Source organism: Capra hircus, chromosome 20 (assembly GCF_001704415.2).
Source record: "Capra hircus breed San Clemente chromosome 20, ASM170441v1, whole genome shotgun sequence".
In the NCBI taxonomy this organism is placed as follows: Eukaryota; Metazoa; Chordata; class Mammalia; order Artiodactyla; family Bovidae; genus Capra; species Capra hircus.
In genome coordinates, this window is record NC_030827.1 from 71,338,972 (window position 1) to 71,347,453 (window position 8,482).

The following is an 8,482-nucleotide window of genomic DNA, read 5'->3' on the forward strand; positions in this document are numbered from 1 at the left end:
CCGAGCCCCGAGGGGTGGCACACCACGCCGAGACACGAGGCGCCGACAGGGGCCACAGGAGCCTGGACCCGACGGCAGTGCTGGGGGCCCGGGAGGCTGGCCCTGCCCAGAGCCCACATATGGGGAGGCCCCACAGACCCTGCCGGTGGGCGGGGAGTGGGCCGGAGGTTCTGCCCGCCTCACCCAGGCAGCCCTTGCGGAGTAGGCCTGTGCACCCAACCCCCCCCCCCAACAGGACCGTCCTGGGAAGCAGGGCAGGGCTGAGGGGGGCCAGAGCGGGCTTCCTCCCATCTGTTTGGTTTCCATGGGGACAGTGTGTTGGTCCCTGAAGAGAACGTGCAGAGGGTGGATCTGAGCGCGTCAGCTCACCCTGGGAGCCCCGGGGGTGGGGGAACGCTGAGAGGGCTTGGGGGGAGACAGACAGACAGAGACAGAGAGAGACACGGAGAGAGAGGGACAGAGACACAGACAGACAGACAGAGACAGAGAGAGACACAGAGATACAGGGGCAGACAGACAGACACAGAGAGACAGAGAGAGAGACACAGACAGAGACACAGGGACAGAGACACAGAGATTCAGGGACAGACAGACACAGAGAGAGACAGACAGAGACAGGGAGGAAGTGGACGCCAAGAGGGCTGGGGGAGAGAGAGGGACAGAGAGACACAGGCAGACAGACAGAGAGACAGAGATACAGGGACAGACAGAGAGAGACAGAGACAGAGAGACAGACAGACACAGGGGCAGACAGAGACAGACACAGGGAGACAGAGACACAGAGAGAGAGAGACAGAGAGAGACAAACAGAGAGAGGGTGGACGCCAAGAGGGCTGGCAGGGAGAGAGAGGGACAGAGAGACACAGAGAGACGGACACAGACAGGGAGGCAGAGACACAGAGAGACAGAGACAGGCAGACAGACACAGACAGTCGAGGGCCCACCGGCCACAGAGGCTCACTGGCAGGTGTTTGAACCCTCCCACCCTCCTCGTTTTCTGAGGACTCAAGCTCAGCATGGCCGCCCTGCCCCAAGGACCCCCATGGGCACGCACAGGCCTGATCTGCTCCTCCATGAGGCTCGGGGGATCTCAGGGCCACGGGCCACTCTGCTCTGGCCCTGGAGGATGGAGGGCTCGAGGGTCCTGCTGGGCACGCAGCTGTCAGAGGGGCGGGCCTGCTCCCTGCTGCCAGCCATGCACGGGCCCCCCCGGCAGCTGAGGGCCCGACCACGCACCTCCTGGGCGGGCCCCGCGCGTGCTGCCTGGGCCGAGTTGCTCCTTGACATCCTTGCAGGTGACCGGCGGGATATTCTTCTTCCACTTCTTAGTCCACCTGATCGCCATTTCCATCGACCCGGCCGAAGCCAGCGTCCGCTTGAAGAACTACTCCCAGCCTATGCCGACCTTCGACCGGTCCAAACACCTGCATGTCATCCAGAACCAGTACTGTCATCTCTGCGAGGTCACCGTGTGCGTGTCCGGGCTTAGCAGTCATGGCAGGGACGCCGCAGTGTGTCCAGGGTTGAGGAGGGGGTTGTGAGCGGGCTGGACTCAGGCGCCCCTGTTCCCCTGCAAGTGCCTAGCACAGCCCCCTTCAGAGAGGCGGGGTCCCGGCCACAGCCCCCCCACCCCCTCCTGGGCCGAGTGCCTGCCTGAGGTCTCAGACGAGCCGCTGACCCCGGCCTGATCACGGCCTGGGCTGCTCAGGGCCCTGGGGACGTCCGTGAGCGACCTGAAGCAGGCCCAGGGAAGGCGCCCACTGTGTCAGGTGGGCCCTCTGAGCAGACAGGCTCTGTCCGGCCCCCCACTGCACAGCCTACTGACAGGCTGCCCGTCCACCCTTCCTCCCAGGAGCGCCAAAGCCAAGCACTGCAGCGCCTGCAACAAGTGCGTCTCGGGCTTCGACCATCACTGCAAGTGGCTGAACAACTGCGTGGGGAGCAGGAACTACTGGTGAGGGCCCCGCCTCCGCAGCCTGCTCAGGGCCCCTCCTCTGGGGCACAACCCCTCAGGGTGCCTGCTCCCTGCCTGCACGCCTGGAGGAGGGCCGAGGGGGCTGAGCTCACGGGCGCTGCAGCTCCTGACACAGAGCAGGCTCAGAGGGGCTCCGGGCAGGGCAGGTGAGCCCGGGAGTCCCCATGTCCACAGCCAGCATTGGCAGGACGGGGCCATCAGGGGACAGGGGGCTGGAGGCCTGGCGGCAGGTGTAAGGGACCTTCAGGAAAAGCGGGGAACCAACTAAGTCTCGGGAGAACTAAGACCCTGTTTAACGTTGGAAACGCTAACGGCGTGACAGCAGGAAGACTGAGGGAGACACTTCAGTGAAGCCGCTCTGAGGGCTGCTGCCTGGGGCTTACTGTTCTCATTCTGGCCACAGGCTCTTGACAAGGGTCCGGGGCTCAGCGGGGTCCCGGGGGCCCGGCGGGGGTCCAGGAGGCTCAGCGGGGGTCCAGGAGGCTCGGCGGGGGTCCCGGGGGCCCGGCGGGGACACTCCAGAGCTGGCGGCGCCCCTCCTGGGCCGGCCCCCCCGGGCGCTCACCAGCTCCGCCCGCAGGTGCTTCTTCGGCTCGGTGGCCTCCGCTTCGGCCGGTCTGCTCTGCGTCATCGCTGTCCTTCTGTACATCTTCTTCCAGTACCTCTTCAACCCCGCCGCCCTGCGCACCGACTCCCGCTACCAGAGTACGCGCCCCCTGCCCCCCAGGCCGGCCGCCTGCCCAAGCACCTGTCCAGACCTAGCTGTGGGGTGAAGACATTTCAGCTGAAACTCGGCCTTCAGTGGCCCGCACACGACCCCTCCCTGCTTCTCCTCACTTGGTTTTGGAACCTGTGTGGTTGTGGTGTCAGGCCCCCTTGTCACACAGGACTGTGTCCTGGAAATGCCCCAAGGTGGTAGCTGTGGCCTTTCAGCTCTAGGGACAGTGGAGAGGGCCCAGCGCAGTGGGCACCAGGGTCAGGCTCTGTGACGTGGGCATTTAGTTGCCCTCTCCCAGCCTCACCTTCCAGACCCACAAGGGGAACCATAATGCCCACTGTAGAGAGGAGGGGCTGCAAGGGTACTTAACTCAGGCAGAGCAATGAGGAGGGGCCCACCTGGGCAGGGAGGGGCTCACCTAGGCAGGGAGGAGCTCACCTGGGCAGGGAGGGGCCCACCTGGGCAGGGAGGGGCCCACCTGGGCAGGGAGGGGACCACCTGTGCAGGGAGGAGCTCACCTGGGCAGGGAGGGGCTCACCTGGGAAGGGAGGGGCTCACCTGGACAGGGAGGGGCTCACCTGGACAGGGAGGGGCTTGCCTGGGCAGGGAGGGGCTCACCTGGGAAGGGAGGGGCTCACCTGGACAGGGAGGGGCCCACCTGGGCAGGGAGGAGCTCACCTGGGCAGGGAGGGGGTCATCTGGGAAGGGAGGGGCTCACCTGGGCAGGGAATGGCCCACCTGGGCAGGGAGGGGCTAACCTGGGAAGGGAGGGGCTCACCTGGGCAGGGAATGGCCCACCTGGGCAGGGAGGGGCTAACCTGGGAAGGGAGGGGCTCACCTGGGCAGGGAGAGACTCACCTGGGAAGGGAGAGGCTCACCTGGGAAGGGAGGGTCTCACCTGGGCAGGGAGGGATTCATCTGGGCAGGGAAGGACCCACCTGGGCAGGGAGGGGCTCACCTGGGAAGGGAGGGTCTCATCTGGGCAGGGAGGGGCTCACCTGGGAAGGGAGAGGCTCACCTGGGAAGGGAGGGTCTCACCTGGGCAGGGAGGGGCTCACATAGGCAGGGAGGGGCTCACCTGGACAGGGAGGGGCTCACCTTGGCAGGGACGGTCTCACCTGGGCAGGGAGGAGCTCACCTGGGCAGGGAGGGGGTCATCTGGGAAGGGAGGGGCTCACCTGGGAAGGGAGGGGCTCACCTGGGCAGGGAGGGATTCATCTGAGCAGGGAAGGACCCACCTGGGCAGGGAGGGGCTAACCTGGGAAGGGAGGGGCTCACCTGGACAGGGAGGGGCTCACCTGGGAAGGGAGGGGCTCACTTGGACAGGGAGGGGCTCACCTGCCAAGGGAGGGGCTCACCTGGGCAGGGAGGTGCTCACCTGGACAGAGAGGGGCTCACCTGGGAAGGGAGGGGCTCACTTGGACAGGGAGGGGCTCACCTGCCAAGGGAGGGGCTCACCTGGGCAGGGAGGGGCTCACCTGGACAGGGAGGGGCTCACCTTGGCAGGGATGGTCTCACCTGGGCAGGGAGGAGCTCACCTGGGCAGGGAGGGGGTCATCTGGGAAGGGAGGGGCTAACCTGGGAAGGGAGGGGCTCACCTGGACAGGGAGGGACTCACCTGGGCAGGGAGGAGCTCACCTGGGCAGGGAGGGGGTCATCTGGGAAGGGAGGGGCTCACTTGGGCAGGGAAGGGCCCACCTGGGCAGGGAGGGGCTCACCTGGACAGGGAGGGGCTCACCTGGGAAGGGAGGGGCTCACCTGGACAGGGAGGGGCTCACCTGGACAGGGAGGGGCTCACCTGGACAGAGAGAGACTCACCTGGGAAGGGAGGGATTCACTTGGACAGGGAGGGGCTCACCTGGACAGGGAGGGACTCACCTGGGCAGGGAGGAGCTCACATAGGCAGGGATGGAGGGGCTTACCTGAGCAAGGAGGGGCTCACCTTGGCAGGGAGGGCCTCACTTGGGAAGAGAGGGGCTCACCTAGGAAGGGAGGGGCTCACCTGGGCAGGGAGGGGCTCACCTGGGAAGCAGGGACTCACCTGGGCAGGGAGGGGCTCACCTGGGAGGCAGGGAGGGGCTCTCTCGGGCTGGTGTCCCCTCCCCCACTGCCCGGTGCTGAGCCCAGGACGCACCTGATGAGGCGCTGCCTCCACAGGTATCTCCAACAAGGACACGTGGCTGCTGTTCCTCCCGATCTCCCCCGTGAGGACCAACTCCTGCGTCCTCCTGGCGCTCGGGCTGCTGGTGCTGCTGCTGGCGCTCATCAGCCTGCTGCTGCTCGGCCACCTGCTCTTCTTCCACCTCTACCTGAGTACGTGCTCCCCGGGTGCCCTCCACCTGAGCAGGTGCTCCAGGCTCCCATCCACCTGGGCACGTGCTCCCCGGGTGCCCTCCTCCTGAGCAGGTGCTCCAGGCTCCCCTCCACCTGAGCAGGTGCTCCAGGCTCCCATCCACCTGGGCACGTGCTCCCCGGGTGCCCTCCACCTGAGCACGTGCTCCCCGGGTGCCCTCCACCTCAGCACGTGCTCCCAGGCTCCCATCCACCTGAGCAGGTGCTCCAGGCTCCCATCCACCTGAGCAGGTGCTCCAGGCTCCCATCCACCTGAGCAGGTGCTCCAGGCTCCCCTCCACCTGAGCAGGTGCTCCCCGGCTCCCATCCACCTGGGCACGTGCTCCCCGGGTGCCCTCCACCTCAGCACGTGCTCCCAGGCTCCCCTCCACCTGAGCACGTGCTGCCCAGGTTGGCTGGCCTTCACCCCTGTGCTCACACGGGTCCCCGGCAGGCCGCCCCCTCCAGCAGTGAGTTCAGGGTAGAAAGGAAGGGTATGTGCTCACGCCGAGAGGGCCGAGGGCTGAGTTCTACCCTGAGACCTGCAGAAACAGAGGGCTAGAAAGCGGGCGGTGCCAGTGTTGAGAGAGATGAGGGGAGGAACAGGGCATTTAGAGAAGCTCCCGCCAGAATCCCTGACGATGAACACTGGACCCACCGACGTCATCTCCAGCTCCCGTGTGGTTGGGGGCCGGGGGGTGGAGGACGGGCTCCTGCAGACACGGGGCCCGAGGCAGAGCCACCAGGCCAGCACACAGACGTGGCCGCGAGGAGCCTGGCCCCACTGTGGCGAGTCCTCAGCGAGCCAGGCGGGAGACGGCCTCAGGCGGAGGCGCCAGAAGGCCCCGGGAAGCCGCGCGGAGGCCCGTCCTGCACCTCCTCTGTGTGCTGGCCGCCGTCCATGCCCGAGTCGCACCAGGCAGGTTCTGGGAGACACGCAGAGCCTGCTGGCAGCCCTCGCCTGGGGGCCTTTGTGCAGACCTGGGCAGAAGACGGGATGTCTTCACTAGAATGTCAGCAAGGCCCAGTTCGCATCCTCAGACTGCAAGGGCCTCTGAGGGAGTGTGTGCAGTTAATGGAGAAAGAATTCAAGGTCCAAGAAGACACAGCCATTGTAGGGGCCCCCGGGGAGGGGTGAGCTGGGGGAGGGGCTGAGCCCGGGCCCCCCTCGGGGAGCAGACCCCCCCCCGCCAGGGGCTGCGGGGGCGGCGGCCTTCCGTCTGCTCCTCAAGCTGCAAATAGGCTTCTGTGGGTGGCTTTTTCTCTTTCCAGAAATAATTATAAACCATCTGTTCCCATGTTTGTCAGTTTTCGGAGAAAGAGAAATGGAAAAGTTAGCCCCACCCCACACCACCAGGGCGGAGACGCGTGAGTGGGTCGTGCTTGCTTTCATTAGTGGTGGTCTTCTGTTGATGAGCACGTTGGAGACTCTAATTACCTGAGTCTGTCTGCCACGTACTGGCCGCTGTCTCCCCTTAATTAAGACAGAGCTGGGCTCCACGCTTGCTGCATCCACACTCACTTTACGGGCCTGTGAAGCCCCCTGGGGCCAGGGCTGGTGGGCTCCATGGGTGCAGGCACCTGCCGGCTTCGGCCAGAAGGTCAGCAGGGCTCAGGGTGGCCTCCCGGCCGCTCCCCAGGCTCCAGGTTGGGAGCCAGCTCCCAGCACTGCGGGCGGTGGACAGGGGGTGGTGACTCTGTCTCTTGCCTGCGTTCTCCTTTCTAGTGGCCAAAAGGTTGAGCACGTTTGATTACATGACACAGGGCCGCCACCAGCAAAACTCAGAACACCAGACAGGCAAGAGGAGTGTGAGTTTACAGATGGAAGATCTGTCAGAGGTACAGGCGCCCCTGCCCCCATCTATCCGTCCAGCACTGGGGGCGGCCCCAGGCCAGCGGGAGGCTGGGACCTCCATGTTGGTGTGGTGGGGGTGGGGCGCTGCACATATATGTGAGTGTGTTTGGGGTGTGTGTGTGTGTGTGTGTGTGTGTGTATGTGACGCAGTGCATGTGTGGGGTTCTGTGTATGTGGGTCTTGTGTGTTTGAGGTGTGTGTGTGTGTGTGTCGCAGTGTGCGTGTGGGGTTCTGTATGTGTGGGTCTTATGTGTTTGGGGTGTGTGTGTGTGTGTGACGCAGTGTGCGTGTGGGGTTCTGTGTATGTGGGTCTTCGGTGAGTGTGGGTGCACATATATGTGAGTGTGTTTGGTGTGTGTATGACTGTGTGACGCAGTGCACGTGTGGGGTTCTGTGTATGCGGGTCTTGTGTGTTTGGTGTGTGTGTGTGTGTGTGTGTGTGTGTGTGAAGCAGTGTGCGTGTGGGGTTCTGTGTATGTGGGTCTTTGGCGAGTCCTGAGTGTGTGTGTGTTATATCGTTTCTGAATTCACTCTCCACAAGATCAAGCCAGCGGGGCTGACTCCTTTCAGACCCACCCATTTCTGCAGCTCCTTAACAGAGTTAAGTTTTAGTCTTTAAAGGTCACCATTCAGAAAATGAAAATATAAGCCACAGAGAGAAATTATTATTTGCAAATCATATACATGTACCCAGAATATGTATAGAACTTTCAAAACTCAATCACAAGAACACTGACTAGGTTTTTTAAATGGGCAAAATATCTGAACACACTTCACCAAAGGGGGTTGCCACGGGTGGTAGACAAACCCCCATGGCCAACATCAGCATCATCCCACGCTAAGGAAACACGATGAGATACCGCTGCTTGCCCCCCAGAGTGGCCGTAATCGAAAAGCCCAACCCCCAGGCCTGGCACGGCCATACGCAGCAGGCTCACACGTGGCCGGCAGGCTGTGAAGCTACAACCCTTTGCAAAGAGTTGGCATTTTCTTCTAAAATAAACACATCTCTCGTGACCCAGCCTTCTCTTTCCTGTCTCTTACCATTGAGAAGTGGAGACACACACACGAGCAAGGGCATGGGGAAGGGGGGCCCCGTGAGACCCCGAGGCGCCTCCCCTTCACGTCGGCTGCAGGTGCGCGGGTGCTGTGCTGGCAGGCACAGTGCCCAGGGTCGTCACCGTGTGCTCTCCCCCCGCAGCCTCTGGACAGCCCCCTGGGACCCTCCGAGCAGCGGTAAGTCGCCATTTCCCTAGAGCTCTTTTGTGCGTCTGGAGTAGCTGTATTCTCCTCTGCTGCCTTGCTTTAAATAACCGTTCTTTTTTCACAGAATGCCCTCCATACTCCTTGCCAACACTTTTGGAATTTTTATTTGCTTCATATTTTGGTTTTGAAACCATCTTCCATTAATTTTTTTATTTAGTGAAGTAGGAGCCAAGGTCATCTTATTACAGCCTACCTGGTGGTGGTCGTCTCGTTAACTAAATGGTCCTCTCTTCCCATCAAATCCAAAGGTGCCTCCCTGACACCCCAAGTTTCCCTGGAAGCTGACCTGTCTGCCTCCGGACGCTGCTCCACCCGTCTGCGGCGTGCGCTGCAGGAC

At 63.1% G+C, this 8,482-nt stretch overlaps 1 protein-coding gene across 1 annotated transcript in view; it reads left to right on the forward strand.

The window, feature by feature from the left end:
- The window catches only part of LOC108638399 (probable palmitoyltransferase ZDHHC11), an 8,897-nt gene extending 778 nt beyond the window's left edge, over positions 1-8,119 (forward strand). The window contains exons 2-7 of the mRNA XM_018065484.1: positions 1,222-1,471; positions 1,853-1,954; positions 2,556-2,680; positions 4,851-5,006; positions 6,751-6,944; positions 8,081-8,119. Coding sequence (XP_017920973.1) covers positions 1,222-1,471; positions 1,853-1,954; positions 2,556-2,680; positions 4,851-5,006; positions 6,751-6,944; positions 8,081-8,119 — 866 coding nt within the window. The remainder of the gene's footprint in view (positions 1-1,221; positions 1,472-1,852; positions 1,955-2,555; positions 2,681-4,850; positions 5,007-6,750; positions 6,945-8,080) is intronic.